This window comes from Heterodontus francisci, chromosome 19 (assembly GCF_036365525.1).
Source record: "Heterodontus francisci isolate sHetFra1 chromosome 19, sHetFra1.hap1, whole genome shotgun sequence".
In the NCBI taxonomy this organism is placed as follows: Eukaryota; Metazoa; Chordata; class Chondrichthyes; order Heterodontiformes; family Heterodontidae; genus Heterodontus; species Heterodontus francisci.
This window is the reverse complement of record NC_090389.1, coordinates 63,850,563-63,873,830: the sequence shown is the minus strand read 5'-3', so window position 1 is coordinate 63,873,830 and position 23,268 is coordinate 63,850,563. Positions and strand designations below refer to the sequence as shown.

The 23,268-nt window shown below is 42.1% G+C and overlaps 1 protein-coding gene across 3 annotated transcripts in view; it reads left to right on the top strand.

The window, feature by feature from the left end:
- The window catches only part of hdac11 (histone deacetylase 11), a 134,264-nt gene extending 115,740 nt beyond the window's left edge, over positions 1-18,524 (top strand). For all 3 annotated transcript variants that reach the window (XM_068051796.1, XM_068051794.1, XM_068051795.1), the window contains 2 exons: positions 13,833-14,011; positions 14,967-18,524. In XM_068051796.1, the coding sequence (XP_067907897.1) occupies positions 13,833-14,011; positions 14,967-15,131 (344 nt within the window). In that variant the 3' untranslated portion in view covers positions 15,132-18,524. The remainder of the gene's footprint in view (positions 1-13,832; positions 14,012-14,966) is intronic.
- Positions 18,525-23,268: the final 4,744 nt, after the last annotated feature.

The window sequence follows — 23,268 nt, the reverse complement described above, 5'->3', positions numbered from 1 at the left end:
AGTGACAATTTATAATGACCAATTTACCTATCAATCTGCAAGTCTTTTGGCTTGTGGGAGGAAACCGGAGCACCCGGAGAAAACCCACGCAGACACAGGGAGAACTTGCAAACTCCACACAGGCAGTACCCGGAATCGAACCCGGGTCCCTGAAGCTGTGAGGCTGCGGTGCTAACCACTGCGCCACTGTGCCGCCCTAATGTTTTCACATTAGAAGACCTCATCCATCAGGAACATAACCTATAAAAACTTACTTATTTTATTTCTTCTTAAGATACGGCTAATTTTAAAAACTCCACTTTTAAAACCAGACTACTGTTATTTTTGAAGGTGCATGAATGCAGGAGTTAGGTTAAGATAAGAAGTAATCAGGTCTTTAGACATAGGTTTATCTTAATAGCGCTTAAGATTTAGTTTTAATAAATAGTTAATTTGTTGTTGTCTAAAGATACCTGGTTTGATATCTTTCATTCTGGGGTTACTGGAGTGTTTAACTTGGCTGTTTTCCGATTGGGTGTGAAAGCTTAATAATATGCTGCGACCTGTGGAGTGACCGGACTGAATTGACTGTGTGTTGCACCCACCGCAGTTGTGACTTCTTTGCTTCTGGCTCCTTCCAAGGATCAGCTGCAGACCTGGGTGGCGTCTTGCAAACTTGCACACCACTGCATCTCACAGGTCACTGAAAGCTGAGCAGTACATATAGATCCAGTTAGATGGTGCCTCACACTTCTGTTGAAGGCGCAGCCTGGAACTGCTCAACTCTTACCGCCAATGAAGGATGCACATCTGCCCAGAGCTTTCACTGTCACCCTCAATGTTCAGCTGGTCTGCGACCACAAAAGAGCTTCCTGCATGTATGCGCTCACTTGGCAGTTGCCATGACTCTTTCATCCTCCAGCAGTCCAGGTTGCTGCAGCTCTTGATTTCCACATCTACCCCCACCCCCCACAAACTACATGGATGGATTCTAGTGGAGAAGGGATATCCCTTGAGATGGCTACTGACCCCTCTGAGATCCTGAAACAGAGACACAGAGTTGCTGCAACCGCAGCCATCTTCTCACTAGGACAACCATTGAGCAGACCATTGGGGTTCTGAAGATGCAGTTCTAGTGCCTGGACTGGTTGGGTGACGGCCTGTAGTACACTCCTGCAGGGGTCTCGTGCATGATGGTGGTCTGCTATGTTCTCCGTAACATGGTCCTCTCGAGAGGTGTGGACCTTGAAGAAGGTCGAGCGCTGGATGGACACAGCTCAACAGAGCAAGAGGAGGAGCAGGACATGGGAAGAGGAGGTGGAGTAGGAAGATGCAAAACACAGAGGTGCTCCGGCTGCGCAGGGAGGTGGCCGGGCCTGGCATGTAGCTCAAGAGTCTTGTCAGGTTGCCATTAATGTCAGGGATCATCTGATTCAGACTCATTTCAGCTGAGCCGCTCTAATGCAGGAGGAATGGCATGGTAGGAAACTCCTGAGCTGCCTGTGAAAACACTTCTATTGAAGGCGCAGCCTGGAACAGCTCAACTCTTACTGCCAATGAAGGATGCACATCTTCACAGAGGTTTCAAAGTCATCGTTCACGGACCCTTGCTCCCCTTCACCACTTCATCCCTCTTTTCCTATACTGCCATTAATAAAAGGATGCTCATATGTCTGGCTTCATATGTCTATATTTACTTGGTGCTCAAAAAGGCAAAAAGTGCACATTCACACATGACAGATGCCCCAGTACCCACAAGGTGCTCTGCCCGATGTGGTGGCCTCCACATGGGCAATTCTACGCAGTGCTCCCCTTGTGGTCTCAGAGGAGGTGGAGGGAGTCTGCTCACTTGTCTTGGTTTGCGGCTGAGATGCTTGTGGCAGTCATCCTCGTTGTGGAGTTGCCAATGGGGGCATTTCCAGAGGCTGCTGCACTGCTGCCATTGCAGGAGCAGCCTCCATCACTGGGCCATGCTGCACAGATGCTCGATCAGTCAGAGGGGGCCAAGGAAGCTGCTGCTGATGATGGTGCCCCATGAGGGGCGGCACCTTCATCCTCCTCGGTGACGCCCTCAGTCCTTGGCTTGCGTTTGGGGCACAACTGGCATCCCCTCCAAAGATCTCCGCGCCATCAGCGCCACTGGCCATTCATGGCTACATAATGTAGCATTCATCCTGTGAACATCAGTGCACAGTTCCTGCATAGATTCCAAGTGCTGCCATATATGGCTATGCATGAAGTTGGCCACTCTCTCAATGGAGGAGCTCATGTGCTCAAAGCCCTGAGCCATGCTGGCAAACATGAGTTGATGGACTCCTCCATTCTCTGCCCATGACTCTGCACTGGCGCAGGGAACTCCAACATGCGGAACTACATCAGTTGCTGCTGACCTAAGGGCAGCCTCCTTTCCTGTGACTCGCAAGGCCTGTGCCCAGCTGAGCAGGGCTGTGCCTAATCTGCATCCTCCGAGGGGTACTGCCCACAGGTGCCTCTGCCTGTCATCTGCTCCTGCACACTGGAGACGTGCTTGTCACCCGATGTCACTCTATCTAATCGTGTGCAAGGACCCACTGAGGTGACTGTGCCTGCGCTTGTTAGCTGTGATGGTGCTTGGTCTGACCTCTGCTGTGGCAGCACTTGGCCCTGTGATGGCGAACAAGTCAGTCTTAATACCTTGACACCAGCATCTATGGGAGACACAAGGAGAGATCATGAGAGCTAGCATTGGAGAGCAGAAGCCTCTGCAGTGTTGAAGCTTCTCAATGCAACTCAGTCTTCGGCATGCTGTTGGACAGGGTGTAGTGCAGTGCACCTCCTTTGATGTAAGCATTGCAGTCCCTATTCACCATCTCCATCAGGGATGCTCATCTCGCCTTCCCTGACTTGTTCTTTGTTAGCGACCTTGGCGATCTCCATGGCTCCATCTTCCATTGTGGTGATGACCTGTAGGGAGGGGACCCCTCGTCCTGTCTAGGCCCCCTTGCAGGAATTATATGTCCATTTCTCCTGCAAGGAGTTAAAGAGAGGAGATCAGGCACTGCTGGCCTCTATGGCCAATGCCTGCAGCTCATATTCATAACAAGCTTCATGTCTCTGTGCTGGCAGATCCTCAGCAGCACTATGGTTCTGAGCCTTGCTGAGGGGTCAGTAAGTACCCTGGGCGCACACTCTTCCCATGTTCAGGAGCAGCATGCAGTCTCGGGCTCCTCAGCTGGTGTGTCTCCTGAAGGTTGAATACCCAGAGGGTCTGGAGTTGCACTCATCTTGCCAGAGAGAATAAGGTCATTGAACCTCTTTGTGCACTGAACCCAGTTTCTGCATTGAACCCAGTTTCTGCATGCCACACTCCCTCTGCTCATTGTGTTGGTCACCTTGATCCAGACATGTTTGGTCAAGGAGGGTGACCTGCTCTGGCAAGAAGACCTCCCTCTACTTCCTCACTGCTTCGAGGAGCACCTCCAGTCGGCATCAGCAAAATGAGGGGGAGTCCTGCCCTGGCTTCTAGGCTTCTGCTTTTGCTGCCCCATCTTTGTTCGAGCAAGTCATGCAGAGAAACGGCAGCCACAGTAATGGCTGCTGTGTGGGTTTAAATCAGGTCTGCTCTCTTTCAATCACTGCCTCCGTTTTTGCCTCTGCTGCCGCTAATTGGCCGCTCAACCTGCCCTCCAGCCAATTAATAGTCCGCCCTCGTGAAAATCAGAGGCTGTGACTGCTTTCCCCCTCCCCTCCCCCAGGGAGCAGGATCGGGGCCCCGAAACAGTTCCGACATCCATTTCCTGCCCTTGGAAGGAAAATCCTGTCCATACTCTCTGTGCTGAGAGCAAAGTTCTAGTATGAGCCTTGTCCCATTGTGCATTATTCAATAAATCAGAAGTTTATTGCTTCATAGCAACATGTCCCTGCAATTGGAGGAGTAGTTATTCTTCCTGCTGCAATGTCTGTGTCCGCATACATAGAACATTACAGCGCAGTACAGGCCCTTCGGCCCTCGATGTTGCGCCGACCTGTGAAACCATCTGACCGAAACTATTCCATTTTCATCCATATGTCTATCCAATGACCACTTAAATGCCCTTAAAGTTGGCGAGTCTACTACTGTTGCAGGCAGGGCGTTCCACGCCCCTACTACTCTCTGAGTAAAGAAACTACCTCTGACATCTGTCCTATATCTATCACTCCTCAACTTAAAGCTATGTCCCCTCGTGTTTGCCATCACCATCCGAGGAAAAAGACTCTCACTATCCACCCTATCTAACCCTCTGATTATCTTATATGTCTCTATTAAGTCACCTCTCCTCCTCCTTCTCTCTAACGAAAACAACCTCAAGTCCCTCAGCCTTTCCTCGTAGGACCTTCCCTCCATACCAGGCAACATCCGAGTAAATCTCCTCTGCACCCTTTCCAAAGCTTCCACATCCTTCCTATAATGCGGTGACCAAAACTGCACGCAATACTCCAGGTGCGGCCGCACCAGAGTTTTGTACAGCTGCAGCATGACCTCGTGGCTCCGAAACTCGATCCCCCTACTAATAAAAGCTAACACACCATATGCCTTCTTAACAGCCCTATTAACCTGGGTGGCAACTTTCAGGGATTTATGTACCTGGACACCAAGATCTCTCTGCTCATCTACACTACCAAGAATCTTCCCATTAGCCCAGTGCTCTGCATTCCTGTTACTCCTTCCAAAGTGAATCACCTCACTTTTCCGCATTAAACTCCATTTGCCATCTCTCAGCCCAGCTCTGCAGCCTATCTATGTCCCTCTGTAACCTACAACATCCTTCGGCACTATCCACAACTCCACCGACCTTAGTGTCATCCGCAAATTTACTAACCCACCCTTCTACACCCTCTTCCAGGTCATTTATAAAAATGACAAACAGCAGTGGCCCCAAAACAGATCCTTGCGGTACACCACTAGTAACTAAACTCCAGGATGAACATTTGCCATCAACCACCACCCTCTGTCTTCTTTCAGCTAGCCAATTTCTGATCCAAAGCACTAAATCACCTTCAATCCCATACTTCCGTATTTTCTGCAATAGCCTACCGTGGGGAACCTTATCAAACGCCTTACTGAAATCCATATACACCACATCCACGGCTTTACCCTCATCCACCTGTTTGGTCACCTTCTCAAAAAACTCAATAAGGTTTGTGAGGCACGACCTACCCGTCACAAAACCGTGCTGACTATCGCTAATGAACTTATTCTTTTCAAGATGATTATAAATCCTGTCTCTTATAACCTTTTCCAACATTTTACCCACAACCGAAGTAAGGCTCACAGGTCTATAATTACCAGGGCTGTCTCTACTCCCCTTCTTGAACGAGGGGACAACATTTGCTATCCTCCAGTCTTCCGGCACTATTCCTGTCGACAATGACGACATAAAGATCAAGGACAAAGGCTCTGCAATCTCCTCCCTGGCTTCCCAGAGAATCCTAGGATAAATCCCATCTGGCCCAGGGGACTTATCTATTTTCACACTTTCCAAAATTGCTAACACCTCCTCCTTGTGAACCTCAATCCCATCTGGCCTAGTAGTCTGTATCTCAGTATTCTCCTCGACAACATTTTCTTTCTCTACTGTAAATACTGACGAAAAATATTCATTTAACGCTTCCCCTATCTCCTCTGATTCCACACACAATTTCCCACTACTATCCTTGATTGGCCCTAATCTAACTCTAGTCATTCTTTTATTCCTGATATACATTGTAGTTTGAGACATCACATGGCCTGCTTTATGTGATCTTTGACTGGGAGATAGTCTGTACTCTTGCCTTCAAGAATAGATCAGATTAGACAACATAGGAAATAGGAGCATGAGTAGGCCATCCGGCCCCTCGAACCTGCTCCGCCATTCAACCAGATCATGGCTGATCTTCTACCTCAACACCATTTCCCCGCACTATTCCCATATCCCTTGATATCTTTAATGACTAGAAATCTATTGCTCTCTTGTCTTGAACATACTTAATGACTGAGCCTCCACAGCCCTCTGGGGTAGAGAATTCCACAGATTCACCACCCTCTGAGTGGAGAAATTCCTCCTTATCTCACTCCTAAATGGCCTATCTCTTATACTGAGACTGTGTCTTCTGGTTCTAGACCCCCCAGCTAGGGGAAACATTCTTTCTGCATCAGTCCTGTCGAGCTTTGTAAGAATTTTGTGTGCTTCAATGAGATCACCTCTCATTCTTCTATACTGTAGAGCAGAGTTGTCCAACATGCAGCCTGCGGGCCAGAATCCATCCCGCCAAGGTTTTCAATTCAGCTCACCAATCCTTTATAGCTTGTGAACAGAAAGGGTCAAGATTGATTTTATTCCATTTGTGTCCCCCAGTTGTTAGCAGTAAGTGAGCGGAGAGTTGGTGCAGTGCAGCCTGTACCTGAGCAGTCACTAGTCTTCACTTCCTGCAGCGAGCAGCAGTAAGTAGGGTGTGGTGGGGGACAGAATGACACTCGGGCAATTGACCTGGTGTCATGAAAGTGCTTCTATTTTTAAATATTTTTTGAGGACTTATGTTTTAGAATTGTGGAGATGGATTCATTGGAGGACTGAAGTGATTCCACAGCTCTGTCGACTCCTTACTAATCCTCCTTACTAACGTCTGGGGGCTTGTGCCAAATTTGGGAGGGCTGTCCCACAGATTAGTCAAGCAGCAACTTGACATAGCCATACTCATGGAATCATACCTTGCAGGCAATGTCCCTGACACCACCATCACCATCCCTGGGTATGTCCTGTCCCACCGGTAGGACAGACTCACCAGAGGTGGCGGCACAGTGATATGCAGTTGGGAGGGAGTTGTCCTGGGAGTCCTCAACATTGACTCCGGATCCCATGAAGTCTCATGGCATCAGGTCAAGCATGGGCAAGGAAACCTCCTGCTGATTACCATAACGCTCCCCCCCCCCCAACCCCCCAGCCCATGGCTGATAAATTAGTGCTTCTCCATGTTGAACAGCTTTTGGAGGAAGCACTGAGGGTGGCAAGGGCACAAAATGTACTTTGGGTGGGGGACTTCAATGTCCATCACCAAGGACATAGCTGCTAGGCTAGGTCTGTGGCAGGTGGTGAGGGAATCAACAAGAGGGAAAATCCTACTTGACCTCGTCCTCACCAATCTACCTGTCGCAGATGCATCTGTCCATGACAGTATTGGTAGGAATGACCACTGCACAGTCCTTGTGGAGACGAAGTCCCGTCTTCACACTGAGGGTACCCACCATCGTGTTGTGTGGCACTACTGCCGTGTTAAATGGGAGAGATTTCGAACAGATCTAGCAACTCAAAACTGGGCATCCATGAGGCGCTGTGGGCCATCAGCAGCAGCAGAATTGTATTCACCCACAATCTGTAACCTCATGGCCCGGCATTTCCCCCACTCTACCGTTACCATCAAGCCAGAGGGAGCCAGCACTCGTTCAATGAAGAGTGTATGAGGGCATGCCAGGAACAGCACCAGGCATAACTAAACATGAGATGTCAGCCTGGTGAAGCTACAACACGGGACTACTTGCATGCCAAACAGCGGAAGCAGCATGCAATAGACAGGGCTAAGCGATCCCATAACCAACAGATCAGATCTAAGCTCTGCAGTTCTGCCACATCCTGTGGTGAATGGTGGTGGACAATTAACCAACTGACAGGAGGAGGAGGCTCCGCAAACATCCCCATCCTCAATGATGGGGAAGCCCAGCACATCAGTGCAAAAGACAAGTCTGAAGCATTTTCATCCATCTTCAGTCAGAAGTGCCACATGGATGATCCATCTTGGCCTCCTTCTGAGGTCCCCAGCATCACAGATGCCAGTCTTGAGCCAATTCGATTCACTCCGTGTGAAATCAAGAAATGGCTGAAGGCACTGGACACTGCAAAGGCTACGGTTCCTGACAATATTCCGGCAATAGTACTGAAGACTTGGGCTCCAGAACTAGCCGTGCCCTTAGCCAAGCTGTTCCAGTACAGTTACAACACTGGCATCTACCTGGCAATGTGGAAAATTGCCCAGGTATGTCCTGTGCACAAAAAGTAGGACAAATCTGACCCGGCCAATTACCGCCCTATCAGTCTACTCCCGATCATCAGCAAAGTGTGGAAGGGGTTGTCGACAGTGCTATCCAGCAGCACTTGCTCAGCAATAACTGCACACTGAAGCTCAGTTTGGGTTCCGCCAAGGCCACTCAGCTCCTGACCTCATTACAGCCTTGGTCCAAACATGGACAAAAGAGCTGAACTCAAGAGGTGAGGTGAGATTGACTGTCCTTGACATCAAGACAGCATTTGACTGAGTATGGCATCAAGGAGCCCTAGCAAAACTGGAGTCAATGGGAATCGGGGGAAAACTCTCCGCTGGTTGGAATCATACCTAGCACAAAGGAAGATGGTTGTGGTTGTTGGGGTCAATCATCTCAGACCCAGGACATCACTGCAGGAGTTCCTCAGTGTAGTGTCCTTGGCCCAACCATCTTCAGCTGCTTCATCAATGACCTTCCTCCATCATAAGGTCAGAAGTGGGGATGTTCACTGATGATTGCACAATGTTCAGCATCATTCGCAACTCCTCAGATACTGAAGCAGCCCGTGTCCGTCCATATACAGGACGACCTGGACAACATCCAGGCTTGGGCTGATAAGTGGCAAGTAACATTTGCGCTACATAAGTGCCAGACAATGACCATCTCAAACAGGAGAGAATCTAACCATCTCCCTGTGACATTCAATGGCATTGCCATTGCTGAATACTCCACTATTGCAGCTCCAACAACACTCAAGAAGCTCAACACCATCTAGGACAAAACAATCCGCTTGATTGGAACCCCATCCACTACCTTCAACATTCACCATCTCCACCACCTCCACACAGTGGTAGCAGTGTGTACCATCTACAAGATGCACTGCAGCAACTCACAAAGGCTTCTTAGACAGCACCTTCCAAACCCACGACCTCTACCACCTGGAAGGACCAGGGCAGCAGATGCATTGGAACACCACCCCCTGCAAGCTCCCCTCCAAGCCACATATCATCCTGACTTGGAACTATATTGCCATTCCTTCACTGTCGCTGGGTCAAAATCCTGGAACTCCCTTCCTAACAGCACTGTTGGTGTACCTATACCCCACGGACTGCAGCAGTTCAGAATGGCAGCTCACCACCACCCTCTCAAGGGCAATTAGGGATGGACAACAAATGCTGGCATAGCCTGCGACTCCCACATCTCCCGAATGAATTTTTAAAAAAATCATGGAATGGCTAGGTGAATAGCTAAGATGCATTTAAGGGGAAGCTATATAAATACTTGAAGGAGAAAGAAATGAAAGGATATGCTAATAGGGTTAGATGAAGTACGGTGGGAGGAGGCTCATGTGGAACATAAACACCAGCATAGATCATTTGGGCTGAATGGCCTGTTTCTGTACTGTAAATTCTATGTTAACGTTGTTCTAAGTTAATCCTAGCTTCTCTCATGCCCTGCGCATTTGGAATAGATCCAACATCGATTTAATGTTAATTTAAAACTTAATACTAATCAGGTACAATTGTGGCCAATTCAGCCTTTCATAATCAAATTGCAGTTGAACATTGGGGGAATCATCCATTTGATGCACTAATTTATCCAGATTGTTTGGAAATGGAATCTGCTGCTTTTTAATTGTGACCTTAATTTAGTTCTTCACTAGTTAGTGTATACACCATAAACGAGTTTCAATATAAGAGTTTAATTTTCTTGCATGTAAAAGTGCTCTGTTAACATTAGAGCTTTTGAATTAGGTGCAAAATATTTGTTTTGTATTCTCATATATCAGAGTTATAAATGATGAGTTATGATGAGCTTGCTTCATTCTGATCTTCAGCTTTGTGTAGTGGTCCTTTTATATGTGAGTTTCTGCTTATTGCCTGTATGCACTGCAGGGATGAGGAGCTCCTAGTTCTAGCACTGTTTTATCCTACAATCAGCTATCTTTTTGATAAGATATTGCATAGAATTCATTCAACAGGAACCTTCCCTGTAGACTCAATTTAACACCATCCTGCAGTATGTGTGGGCGTTGGAATGCCATTTGCTCTCCAAGGCTGGTATAACGTGGATGATTTACTTAAGTTTGTAGATGCTGACCCTTACAAGATTTACTTGTAAGTTTTCTTTGGTTGTTTGCAGTTTAGAAGTTCTGTATAATATTCTGTTACCACTGGCCTTGTGACGTTTCACAAATCCAAATTGCCAAAAATCATACATAAAGTTTTTAATTTATGCTTTCCTGTTCAATTAAATTTTCGTGAAAACAGGCTGAAATACCTATAGAAATATAAATGTACTGTATTAGTTTCTATATCTTCAGCTATCATCCATCAAGTTGTGGACAATTTAACATGAAAAGGAGGAAGGCTAAGAATTTTTGACATGGGTGCTAAGCTATTTAATTCATTTTTTTTGCTGAATTTTGTCCTTTTCTGTACTTTAGAATAAAGAGATTATTAAATTTCAAATGAAATTAAAGCAGACACCACAAAGGCTTTACATTTATGTGGTGGAATCAGGTTTGTGCACTCAACAGCAGAAGCCTAGCCTGAAATAGTTAAGCACCATTTCAATGGAAATGAAAATCAGCTGATTTCTATAACTGTCAGTTGATCCACAATGTCAGCTTTATGCCCAGGCGGCAAGCTGAAAATCTACCCCCAAGTGTTCGATTTTATATCAAAACAAATGCTTTGATTTCTGCAAACTTTAAACCCAATGATGTTTACTTTTCTGCAGCCTTCAAACCAATCCTTTAATCACCACAGACATAGTGGAAATGACATCTGAGATTAAATAGAGGGAGACAGGTTGGAAACCCATTTAAACACATGGAGCTGTGTTCATTTTCAGAGTGAGGGACATTAAACCATAACTAATGACTCTCGCTGTAGACAAGTGAGAATTAACAAGCGTGTACTCTTAAGAATACAACTATAGCTGCAAACCTCAGTGATCAATTTCAGCTTAAAAGGGTCAACAAAGGCCAAACTGAAAAAGCTTCAATGTTTGGAATGCAACACGTTAAGTACTGTTATCTGCTTGCATATTGTTTCATAACCCTTATTACTTTCAGGTACAGTTTAAAAGTTATTGTAAACTAATTGAGTCACCTATATTCACACCTTGGCTTCATATCCCTTAATACCCTTGATTAGCAAAAAATCTATTGATCTCAGATTTAGAATTATTAATTGAACTAGCATCTATTGCTTTTTGTGGGAGAGAGTTCCACACTTCTACCACCCTTTGTATGAAGAAGCACATCTTAACTTCTCTCCTGAATGGCCAGTGAGATGAATGACCTGATAATGTGTTTTTAACGATACTGACAAAGGAATAAATGTTGTTCAGGATATCAGAAGAACTCTGCTGCTCTTCTTTGTATAGTGTCATGGAAACTTTATGCCTACGTGAGCAGGCAGATGGTTTTAGTTTAATGTCTTATCTGAAAGATGGCATTTCTGACAGGGCAACAGTCTCTCAGTGATAGCTTAGATCGTGTGTTCAAGTTTCTGGTATAGAGCTGGAATCCACAGCCTTTCGACTCAGGTGAGATTTTAAGCTAAATCTGACAAAGATTATTTAGCAGTAATTATAACCTACACCAAAAGAGTTACAGTGGTTTAACACACTCATTTCCCTGTGTTGCTTGGGCTGAAATCCAGACGAGAATAATGTCAATACAGGCAGCAGCTGTCTGACACACTCCATGTTGTACATCCATCGGTACTGTATTGGCTGTCTGAGAATCATTATGTAAATAAAATTATAAAAATATAGTAAATGACAGCAGTAGCTACCCACTATGAAATACAAAAAGACAAGGCAGAGGAGAAACGGGTTTCTTATTAATTGTTAAATTTAAAGAGTCAACCATTTGAAACAATTTGATGCACTATTCTGCACTATCAATCTCCCCCAGCTATTGCTCCTTGGGCTTGCTTCAACTTTGCCATGCAGAGATAATTCGAGCCCTCCTTTCTCATCATCTGAAGGTGTCATTGTTAGATCATTGCTTTCATTCTAGGCTGATGGAGTTGCCACTAGATAATACAATAGTTTCTAATGATTGTTTAGAAACCCTGAGAATTTATCATCAAGCCTGTCTGGGATAACTCTTAGCTATCAACAACTACTTGTATTTATACAGCATCTTTAACATAATATAACATCCCAAGGCACTTCACAGAGGCATTATAAAATAAAATATGAAATTGAGCCAAATAAAGAGATATTAAGGCAGATGACCAAAAGCTTGGTCATAGAGGTAGGTTTTAAGGAGTGTACTAAAGGAGGAAAACAGGTAGAAAGAGGGTGAGTTTTGGGAGGGAATTTCAGAACTTCGGGCCTCGGCAGCCTAAGGCCACCAGTGGTAGAGTGATTAAAATTAAGGATGCTCAAGAGACCAGGGTTAGAGGAGCGCAGAGATCTCAGAGGGTTGTAGGACTGGAGGAGATTACAGGGGTAGGGAGGGGCCAAATCATGGAGGGATTTGAAAACAAGGATGAGAACTTTAAAATCAAAGTGTTGTTTAACCGGGAGCCAGTATAGGTCAGTGAGCACAGGGGTGATGGGTGCGAGTTAGGGCACAGTAGCAGAGCTTTAGATGACCTTAAGGTTACTGAGGATAGAATGTGGGAGGCCAGCCAGGAGTGCATTAGAATAGACAAGCCCGGAGGAACAAAGGCATGGTTGAGGATTTCAGCAGCAGAGTTGAGGCAGGGGCAGAGACTGGCAATGTTATGGAGGTGGAAATAGGCAGTCTTAGTGATGGCATGGATATGTAGTTGAAAGCTCAGCTTGGGGTTAAGGATGACATCTAGGTTGCGAACAGTCTGGTTCACCCTCAGACAGTTGCCAGGGAGAGGGATGGATTCGGTGGAGAGGGAACAGAGTTTGTGGTGGGAACCAAAGACAATGCCTTCAGTCTTCCCAATATTTAATTGGAGGAAATTTCTGCTCATCCAGTACTGGATGTCGAATAAGCAGTTTGACAATTCAGTGACAGTGGAACGGTCGAGAGAAGTGGTGGTGAGGTAGAGCTGGGTGCCATCAGCATACATATGGAAACTGACGTGTTTTTGGATGATGTTGCTGAGGGGCAGCATGTAGATGAGAACTAGGAGGGGACCAAGGATAGATCTTTGGGGGATACTGGAGGTAACAGTGCAGGAGCAGAAGAGAAGCCACTGCAAGTGATAGTCTGGATGCGCTTAGATAGATATGAATGGGATTGCAATAGAGAGGCGTTGGAGGAGGATGGTGTGATCAACTATGTCAAAGGCTGCAGACAGGTCAAGAAGGATGAGGAGGGATAATTTGCATTTGTCATAGTCATGTAAGATGTCATTTGTGATGATAAGAGCTGTTTCAGTACTGTGGCCAGGGCAAAAACCTGATTGGAGGGAACTAAGGACTACCTATGGACTAGATGTTGTTACCTATGTTCTTTGTGTTACAGTGATCAAGCTCATCACTTACTGTTTGGGAAAATAATTGAGTAATTAAAGATAAAGTTTGTAACAGTTGTTGTTACATAACACTACTTTTTCTCATTTACAGTTTTTGAAATCCAGGTATGATCTGGCATGTTCTAATGTTTCTGATTAATTTGTCTTTGCAAGATCTTTGCATTTTCTGTAGAATAAATCTGTACAGAAAGGATATTTGTTTATGCAATATTTAAGTAAATAACTGTAAGCTGGATTTTGATTCATATTGTTTGTCTCACAGTATTTGAAGATTTATTTCCTGTAGAGTTAGTTGTGTGAAATGATTAAATCATTAAAAGCAATCATTCATGAATTGTTACTAGGAGCCATCAAGTGGAAAATTGAGCTGGACTGGGACACAGAGGATTCAGAGTACCTGCAGAAAGTGGAAACACATATGTCAAAAGCATTGCAGGAAGTCACTCCGGACATCATTGTGTACAATGCAGGCACTGACATCTTAGATGGTGATCAACTGGGAGGTTTGGCTATTTCACCTCAGGTTCGTAAGACAAAGTCAGGGTAATCCAGATTTTTGTGTTTTGCATATGTATTAGTGAAAACACTTCAAAAATAAACTCTGCCTTAAATTTGAAATATGCACAAACTTCATTAAATGCAGGTGAATGCATATTCACCTGTGTTCATCATGTGGAAGATTTGAAGAAATTATTTATTATACCTGCTTGTGCATATATATAATTCCTACTTCACTATTGTGCAACATTTACTTCACTATTATTTCTACAACATTTGGCTTTTTTCCCTTCCCAGCTAAAATAAATTGAAATAGGTCTTTTTACTAGTTAGCTTTATTCAGGTAAACTGCTGTAGCACTACAACCCTTTGCACTCCCCTAACTGGCATGTACATGATACACAAGAAAATAACAGTTACCATTTTAAAAGGAACTGATCATTTACTACTAATTTAGATGCACATATTTTAAAACTTTTTAGTTGTGTTTTTGCATGTGATGTGTAAATAAATGGAGATACAAAATATGCTCAAATTAACTGGGAAAATAATTATTGTTTTAATGCTCCATTGTTCATTGTATTTACTAAAGAGCTCTTTATCATAGAATTTAATTCTGGTCATTTTAACATATTTAATGCCCTTTTGACTTGCGGAAATGTGATTCATAATTGTGTTGTGTTGCAGATGCATAGTTGTATTGATTATATAAAAAGCAAATTGCTGCTGAAAATATAAATATAGATTTTTGTTTTATCATTTGAGATTTCTGCTCGAAGCTAATAGTTACAATAGAGAAATAAATGCCATGCTAAAATTAAGTTGTGGGATAATGTATACCTATTTAATGTTTTCAGCTTTTTGCTCTTTTTTGAGGGGTGGGAATTAGTGTTTTGTTGAAATGTAATTGTTAGTAATAATGGAAAAACAATTGTCTGTGTTAATGACATCTATCTCCTAATTCCATTTTTTTGGTCTAGGGAATTATCAAAAGAGATGAAAAAGTCTTTGAAGCAGCTCGCAAGCGTAAGATACCCATCCTGATGGTGACATCTGGGGGCTACCAAAGGTCTACAGCTCGGATCATAGCTGATTCTATTCTTAATTTGCACCGTTTGCAGCTAATAGACCAGAAGTTGCTTTAGGTGAAATGGATGACTCTTAACATAACATTACTAATACACAAGTCTGTATCAGCTGCAACGCTACCACTATCAATGCAAAGAATTTAAATACTAAAGTAACAATGTTATAGAATCTGACTAAAGAAAATTATAAATGTTAAGATAATTAAACAAATAGGGTTACAATACTATTAAAATCTTAAAGGAACATTCCTTTCTGGTGCAATAAAGACAAGAAAATGTTTAATTAACAGTTATACATATTATACACCTGGCTGTGTGAAGAATCTAGGGGAGTATAAATTTTCAAATTAAGCATTGAGCTCAGCACACCCCAATTCTTGAAAAATTTACATCTAAAAATTTGAAAGCTTTTCCCCGCCCTGATACAAGCTATTAGTCATGTAACAGTTGAATCACTGTAGTGTGTCAATGTGATAATTATACTCGAGCACTATCCTCACTCCATTATACTCAAAATAGAGGATGTGGTGACACAATGTAATTCTGAATGTTATTACATTTGTAACAAAACAATTATCAGAGAAATGAGTTAACTGCAGAAATATTTTGGAAAATTGGATCAAATTACTGTAAAAGTTTATTTTATTGCCCAGCAATCCATTTGTAAAGGAATGTGCCTTTAAATACAAAGTGTCTAGCTTTCTGTTCTCAATTTCTGGCTGAAAATCTTCTTGTGTTCCTATATGATGGTGTTATTCAGAATGAATATCTTTCATTTATGGCCTACAGAAAGTATTTTGTACTATAGATTAATGTGGAATTTAAATAACTAAGTGCACCACAATATTTTCTGACCTTTATTCAATATATCTGATGCTAAATGTGTCTTTTATTGAATAGTTGCAAAGCTTGCATTTTATTGCTAAATGATCTCAAATCTGAGGAATTTATTTTTGTTTTGTTTTGTGAAGTTGATCTTATTGAAACCTATTATTACCAAAATGAAAAGCAGCTGTCAGCAAAGCAATAGAACGAAAAATCGGGCAGGTGTAAATGGGTGACCGATCTACAACCGCCACTTTTCTGGTGAAAGGTAAAATCTGCCATTGCAAGTTGTAGGAAGTCATGCTTAAACTGTACAGTGCTTTTGTAAGACCACATCATGAATACTGTGCCCATTTCTGGTCACCAGAACAAAAGTGTCTGGCGATGATATGGAGAAGAATCAGAGGCAACAATGAGTTATCAGGAAGGTCTGGAGAAGTTTCAAGATGGGGTGATTAAAAGGGGAAAGCATTGAGGCATCTATGATAGTAAGTGGTATATGAAAGGGAAATGTGCAATATTAACTTCAAATTAAACTTTGATAATGAGGCAATGAGGGGTATGTTCCAATGAATGAAAAATTTGGATAGAACATGTATTTGTATAGCGTCAGTCATGACCTCAGGACATCCCAAAGCACTTCAGTCAATTAAGTTACTGTTGAAATTTAGGAAGAAATTTGGACTGATGGCAGGAAGTTCTTTTTTACACACAGACTGATCAACATGTAGACTAGATTTCTGGTTTGGATACTGGAGGCAATAAAGCCTGAAAGCATTTAAGAAATGTCTGGGTGTTGTGATCGCAATGTGGCAGGGTGTTCGAGAGAGACTGCAGGTTATCTCTGAATAGTTTTTCCAGGATTGGCCAACTCCCGTGTCCAATTCATATCTATCTTATGTTGTATAAGAAGTGAAATGTGAGATGTAAAATTGTACTTTAGGAGTACATTTCTGACTTTATCCTTCTGGTGCGGAACCTCATCCATTCATGATGCATGTTGGAAAGTCAGGCAAAAATTGTGCAAAAAAGGGTTCAGTCAAGCCTTGCAGGCGTTCGCTTGATATGAGTTTGAAGTCCAGTCTTGACTGATATTCACAGTCTAGCTTCTTCCAGACTACTGAAAGTAAGCTTAGCTAGTGCTTGGTGTAGTTATCTAAAAATAGAATGAAATTGGGGTAATCGGTCACTTTTAGACTACTGAAAAATGCTTCCTGATGCATTTAAGGGGAAGCAAGTACACCAGAGAGAAAGGAATAGAAGGGCATGTTGATAGGGTGAGATGAAGTAAATAGAGTGGAGGAGGCTCTTCTGGAGCATAAACACCTACAGAATGGCATGTTTCTGTGCTGTAAATGCTATGTAATTCTTTGTAAGGAATGTCATTGATGGTTGTGTCAAAGGACTAGAATAACCTGTCTTGATCAAGGAAGATGTTTTGGATGTCATATGGTGATTTGAAAATGCCAGGAAAATAGGACAAAAAAGGTAACAGCTTTATTGATTAATTTTCTTTTAATTTAAGCCTGATCAATGTGATCTCAGCTTGTTTAGCTCAATCTCCATTATAATGCTAGGCATGTGGATTGAAGCCATTTGAAGAATGTTGAAATCTAATGAAAATAAACTGGTATTTTTTTTTCAAAAAACCTAAGTAAAATCTGAATGAATAGGAGAGATACTGAATAAAAATATAAATTTGATTTATCACTGGGATTAAAGTAAAAGTTGCAGATTTAATTCTGTTACATGAAGATATTATCAGCTGAATGTTGGCCCGGATTTTGCGGTTGCAATAACAATGAAACTGTCAATGTTTGCCATCATTACAACTGTAAAACTGAGAGTGACTTCTGGAGTCTGCACATGCACAGTTAAATGCAGAAATTGCTATCAGTGATTCCCTGCTCCTCCACAGGGTGCTCTGTTGATGTCCTATCAGATGGGAATGATGAGAAATCACTGAATGGATGTGTATGACCTCTTTATATGCTACTATTCCTGCTGTAAAAAGCACTTTAATAAGTTACACTTTATTGAATGAGATGTAACTGAGTTTTTAATGGTGTACTAAGTCATAATTACTGCTGAACAACCACTGTGGCTGTGAAAAACTAATTTTATATTGTGGAATGTCAAATTCCCCCATTCCATGCTACAAATCCAGAGATTTTTAAAATGATAAACTTTAAAAAAAAATTATATTTCAGCTTCTACTTTAATCCCATGCATATGTCCAAATATTTATTTCACTCTCTTAAAAATAAAATTATAATTTACTTCTTGGTTTGCTGACTTTGAGAATTCCTTAATGAGATTGGCTGCATAGCCTACTTGACATCAGTGTTGCTAGACCCCAGAGATTCCCTTGACTTGGTATCAGTGTGAATTTAATGGCAAGATGAAATCCATGCCACAGAGTTCATTACATCTTGGTGGGCAGTTTTCTTTGAGGTCAGTGGCAAGTGCTGTCACTTCGCTGCTAATCGTAAAATCCGGGCCAATGTGTTACATTCTGCATGTCCTGTTTGAACTCTATTCTTGTTGACTAATAATCATTTCTGAATGTATTTTTCTACTACTGCTAAAAGTCAAACAATTTAACATTAAAATTGAGGCAAATGACACTGAGTTGCAGCATTATTCTGAATACTATTCACTGTATTCAGTTGGCAGGATTTTAAAGATTTGTTTGCCTGTTATGAATACTGTGTAAATTAACAGAGTCATTATTATGAATTCTGCTCCATTTATGATGAAGCAGTTTATTTTTCTGATGGATTTACTCTTTGGTAGCTGTGTTTCTTTACAATTGCCCACAGTGCACATGATTATAGTCATAAGCTTAGCTATGTGCCATTTAACCCCTATCCTGCAGAACACATCACACTTTTGGGCTAGTGATATATTTGTTTTGAGTTTTGTAAAAATCACTTACTTACCCTAATGATTTGTAGGTGACCTTTATTTATTTAGTTATTTATTGTTTACCTTTATCAAGGGCTTTGCAGAATGATGGAAATTATGATTTGTTGAATTGGAACATTTCATTGCTAACTTTTCTGTAAATACGATCCTGCTTTCAATCTTGTATCGTCATCAGTGACTGACCAAACACCACAGTGAAAATCAGAATAATACTTTAAGAAATCTGGAATGTTAGATTTGATATTTAGGTGACAATCACATTTGTTTTATACAGTCCAAAATATAAGCACTGTTGGCATTCATACTAAGTATCAAATGAAATAATTTGCATTGTAAATATCTTGTTAAAATCTTGACTTCATCTGAATGTAATATTGGCATACTTTGGTTCAAGCCCACTGTTACAAAGCTTTATATTGACAGGAAATTTGACTAATCTGCATTTTTGCTTTATTGGTAGTTAATGGGCAGGATCTTGCTCGAAGCAGGGGCAGTCCCAACGTCAGGGAGCTTTTTGGGGATCAGCATGCTATGGCAGGAGGCAACACTTCCTGCAATATTGTCAGGAGGAGGTACTCGAGAGCCAGTAGGCAGGGGAGGTGGCTAATTAAGGAAGGTGGACAGTCCTTCGATGCTGCTGGTCCAATCAGAGGCAGCTCTGTAGCCTCAGATGCACGATCAAGAGAGGTGATCGCTGCTGAGGCAGCAAGGGAAACATGAGGGCACCTCCCTTTGCAGGGTGGCAGAGGGGTTTTGCTTTTGCTGGGGCCAAGCAGGCAGGCATTCGGAGGAGAAACCCCGGGGCTGGGGGTGCAACCTTTGCTACTGATGGCCCCCTCCTAGGGCACTAGAGCCTCTGGTTCCAATGGCCCATCCTCCAGAAGCCACGGGGAGGCTGCCATCTTGCAGCCAACTACCTTACCACATGGTGGGGGGAATAGCCCAGGAAAAGGGACCTTAATTCCGCCTTTTAATTGTCTAAATTGGCTGCCTGCTTTTAGTCGGTGGGCAACTGAGCTGCTGCTGTTCCCGTAACTGGGGGAAACATCCCTGACGGTGGGAAAGCATGGGGGAGAAGTCCCGCCGTGGCTCCCTGGCCACCCACCTCGCCTCCTAACCCGCCACATGGGGGACCGGTAAAATTCCACCCAATGTCTCTCAATTTTGGTATGCGTGTTTGAAAGGAGGGGATTTAAATACTAGACAGGCCATTAATAAAAGCATAAAGCGTTATGAATAAAAACAGATCATTCTGCCCTTTCAGCTTCGTCCTGAATCAGGTTTTTGTTTTGGGACATGCTCGAGACTTCTCTTTCTGCATCAGATGTGCTGAAGAGTGAAAACATAAATTAGATAAGAGCACTTGGCAATCAGTCAGCTGATCGATATTTTGTACTTTTATTCCCTGATTAAATGAATCGAGCATTATTTTAGTTGCCATTAATCAATTTAGTGCGTCTGAGGTGGTGTGCATTTGAGTCTTATTTCAGATTGAGCAAATAATCCAGATTGACATTCCAATACAGTGCCAGTTAGTGTTGCATTTTTGGAGGTGCTGTCCTTCAGCTGAGACATTAAACCGAGGTCCCATCTGTCTGTCCTAAAGGTTTGGGTAGATATTAAAGATCTCGTGTCACTATACGAGGAAGAGGTAAGTGTCTTATGGAATCCCATTCAGCATTTCTCTCTCAACCAAAACTAATAGAACCTGATTAATTGTTCATCGATCTCATTGCTAGTTGTTGGATCATACTATGCTACAATACGGATGTGTTTATAATTAGAGAATAGGATGCCACCCTGTTAATTATTGAGTTTAAAAAGCTTGACACAGCAAATCTGTTGGTGATGCCATTGTAGTGGAGGATTAATGGCATCTTGCATTACATTAATGCAATGAATATTACTCACATACCTATTCTGAACTGAAATTCCTCCAAAACCAAGCTATCAGCTAAATATCAAATACTTATGAAACTGATGATGGGTGTTGTCTACAATATATTTTCAAGTTCATAAGATGCTTCATGATGTTTTGCCAAATTAGCTTGACAACATTGAAAGACTGACATGCTCCATGTGTTATGAAGATTCCCACTCTCATATTCAACTCAACCATAAACAGCAAGCTGATAGTTTTTCACAAGGCAAACCCAAAAGCTATTCTCATGTCAACTTGAGGAAGAATAGCATAGTCCTCAGGCTATAAGTAACATTCCACATTAATTATAGCGCAGCTGTAGGTTTGTACATTTTGTTTTGTCCTGTGATTATACGTAAGTTTGAATAATTAAGATTCAAAAAATGGTTGCAGCTTATGTTTAGCAGTATGTTAAGGTAGGATAATTTGTTAATCTAAAGTGAAGCATTATATAAATCTGCAGAGAATTTGATAAATAGTGTAAGTTTTTGACAATCAGGGCAATTTTTTATGGTTACATGGTTTTTATTATGCACCTTTTGTTAATAAGATACAGCACAGAAATGGCAAAGTAATCACTAGAGCAACAACTTTGCAAGCATTTACGCTGCATTTATAGTGCAGCTTCTGATAGCAGACAGTGGCTGCAATGTGGATTCCAGGAAGTGCTTTGTTTCCTCTGCCTGGCTCAATATGGTATTCACCTGGCCAGGAGAAGCATTTGCCCATGAGGGTAGTGGAAGCGAGGCAATCAATGATTTCAAAAGGAAACTGGATGGACACTTGAAGGAAATAAACTTGCAAGACTACGGGGATTGAGCAGGGCAGTGAGACTGACTGGATTACTCCGCGGAGAACCGGCATGGCTTTGATGGGCTGAATAGCCTCCTCCTATGCTGTGAATGATACTATTTCCTGTTTAATAATTTCCATATGTAAACTGGATCAATTGTCAATTCCTTTATTAAGTTATATTTCTAAATAATATTCCCCTGTCTTTTTTAAAACTACTGTTTGAAATTTTGCAATGAGTATTTAGAGGTGTTTAATTACAGACCTGGAAGTGTATCTGGCGTAACCCAACACTATATGATCCTTCTTTAGTACATTTGGACATTTTAAATGAATGAAAGGAATCTGTCAATATTTTTTCTTTTAAAAATAGAACCTCTTAAACTCATGATTAGGCCAACATAACCAACTCACTGCTTTGTTTGTGGGTGATGATGCCAGCTGCACATAAAATATATGCTCCATCTCCCACGGATGAGCAGGCAGCATCCTGTCTATAACTCAGCATGAAAATGTCTATTCCCAGCTATAAAGTTACAGTATGTGTTGTGTGTCCCATATAAGAGGAAGTAGACAGTGAATATCGGCATTGGTATAAAAAAGAAAACCCTATTCATTTCATGTGTGAGCATGACTGCTGGGGATGATTTTCGCTAGTTGGTAATTGTAGCAACATCATAAATAAATGTAAAATGACTTCCTTAAGTTGGTATCTCTAGAGAAGCAATAAATATATCCAAAAATAATACATTAGTAATTTCACTGGAAATACTGAGGCTGTTACATTTGTTTATGACTAGATGTCGTGAACAGAAAACACATCCTGTGATAACTCGTGAAGTCATAAAGGTCTTCCTCAGTTGTAGATTTTCATGTTCCGCTGTGCACACTTTTTATATAACATGTATTCTGAATAATGAATTGTCGTTTTATGTTTATGAAACTTTCCCACAGAAAACACGATATCTTTTAATATTTCCTCTGGGGTTGGGCAATGTGTCACTGTACATCCCCACAATATGCTGTCAATCATGGGAGCAAAACATAGATTTATAGTTAATAAATCAAATATATAAGCAAGTAGTACTTTTTCATGCTTGATGTTTTGTCATTTAATGGCAATGAGTTATACTCGCTGATTCTGTTCAAAATAACAATATGCTTCCATTGATGCATAGAGGAGAGGGGATTTCAAAATGGTAGCAATTTTAATTTAAAACAAAAAGGAAATGGAAGTTTATCAGAAAGGCCGAGGAATGCTCTAACACCAGCGAGAGAAAAGGGAGAAGTAAAGTGAAAGATTTGTAAATCAGCAAAAGGAAACTGTAAGCGTCTAGATAATAGTCTACCCAAGAAAGAAGCATTGCTTGATTTATTTCTGAAGATTGCAGTAGGGTGATGGACAAATAACTGATGTGAGAGGGGGAACAATTGGAAACAAAGGTAGAAATCTAGTTGTGGAGGAGGAAGATATGGTAAAGATAATGGCCAGATTTTGCAGTTGTAATGACAGCAACTTCTGGCATCTACACGTGCAGTTAAGCGTGGAAATCCAAAACTTTCTGTCATTGATTCCCTGCTCGTCCACAGGGTGCGCTGTTGAAGTCCTCACAGATGGAAACCATTAGAAATCACTGAATTGATGTGAACTTCCACTTCTTGTAAAAGAAAAGAAAGACTTGCAAATATAGCACCCTTCATGAGCACTGGATGCTCCAAAGTGCTTTA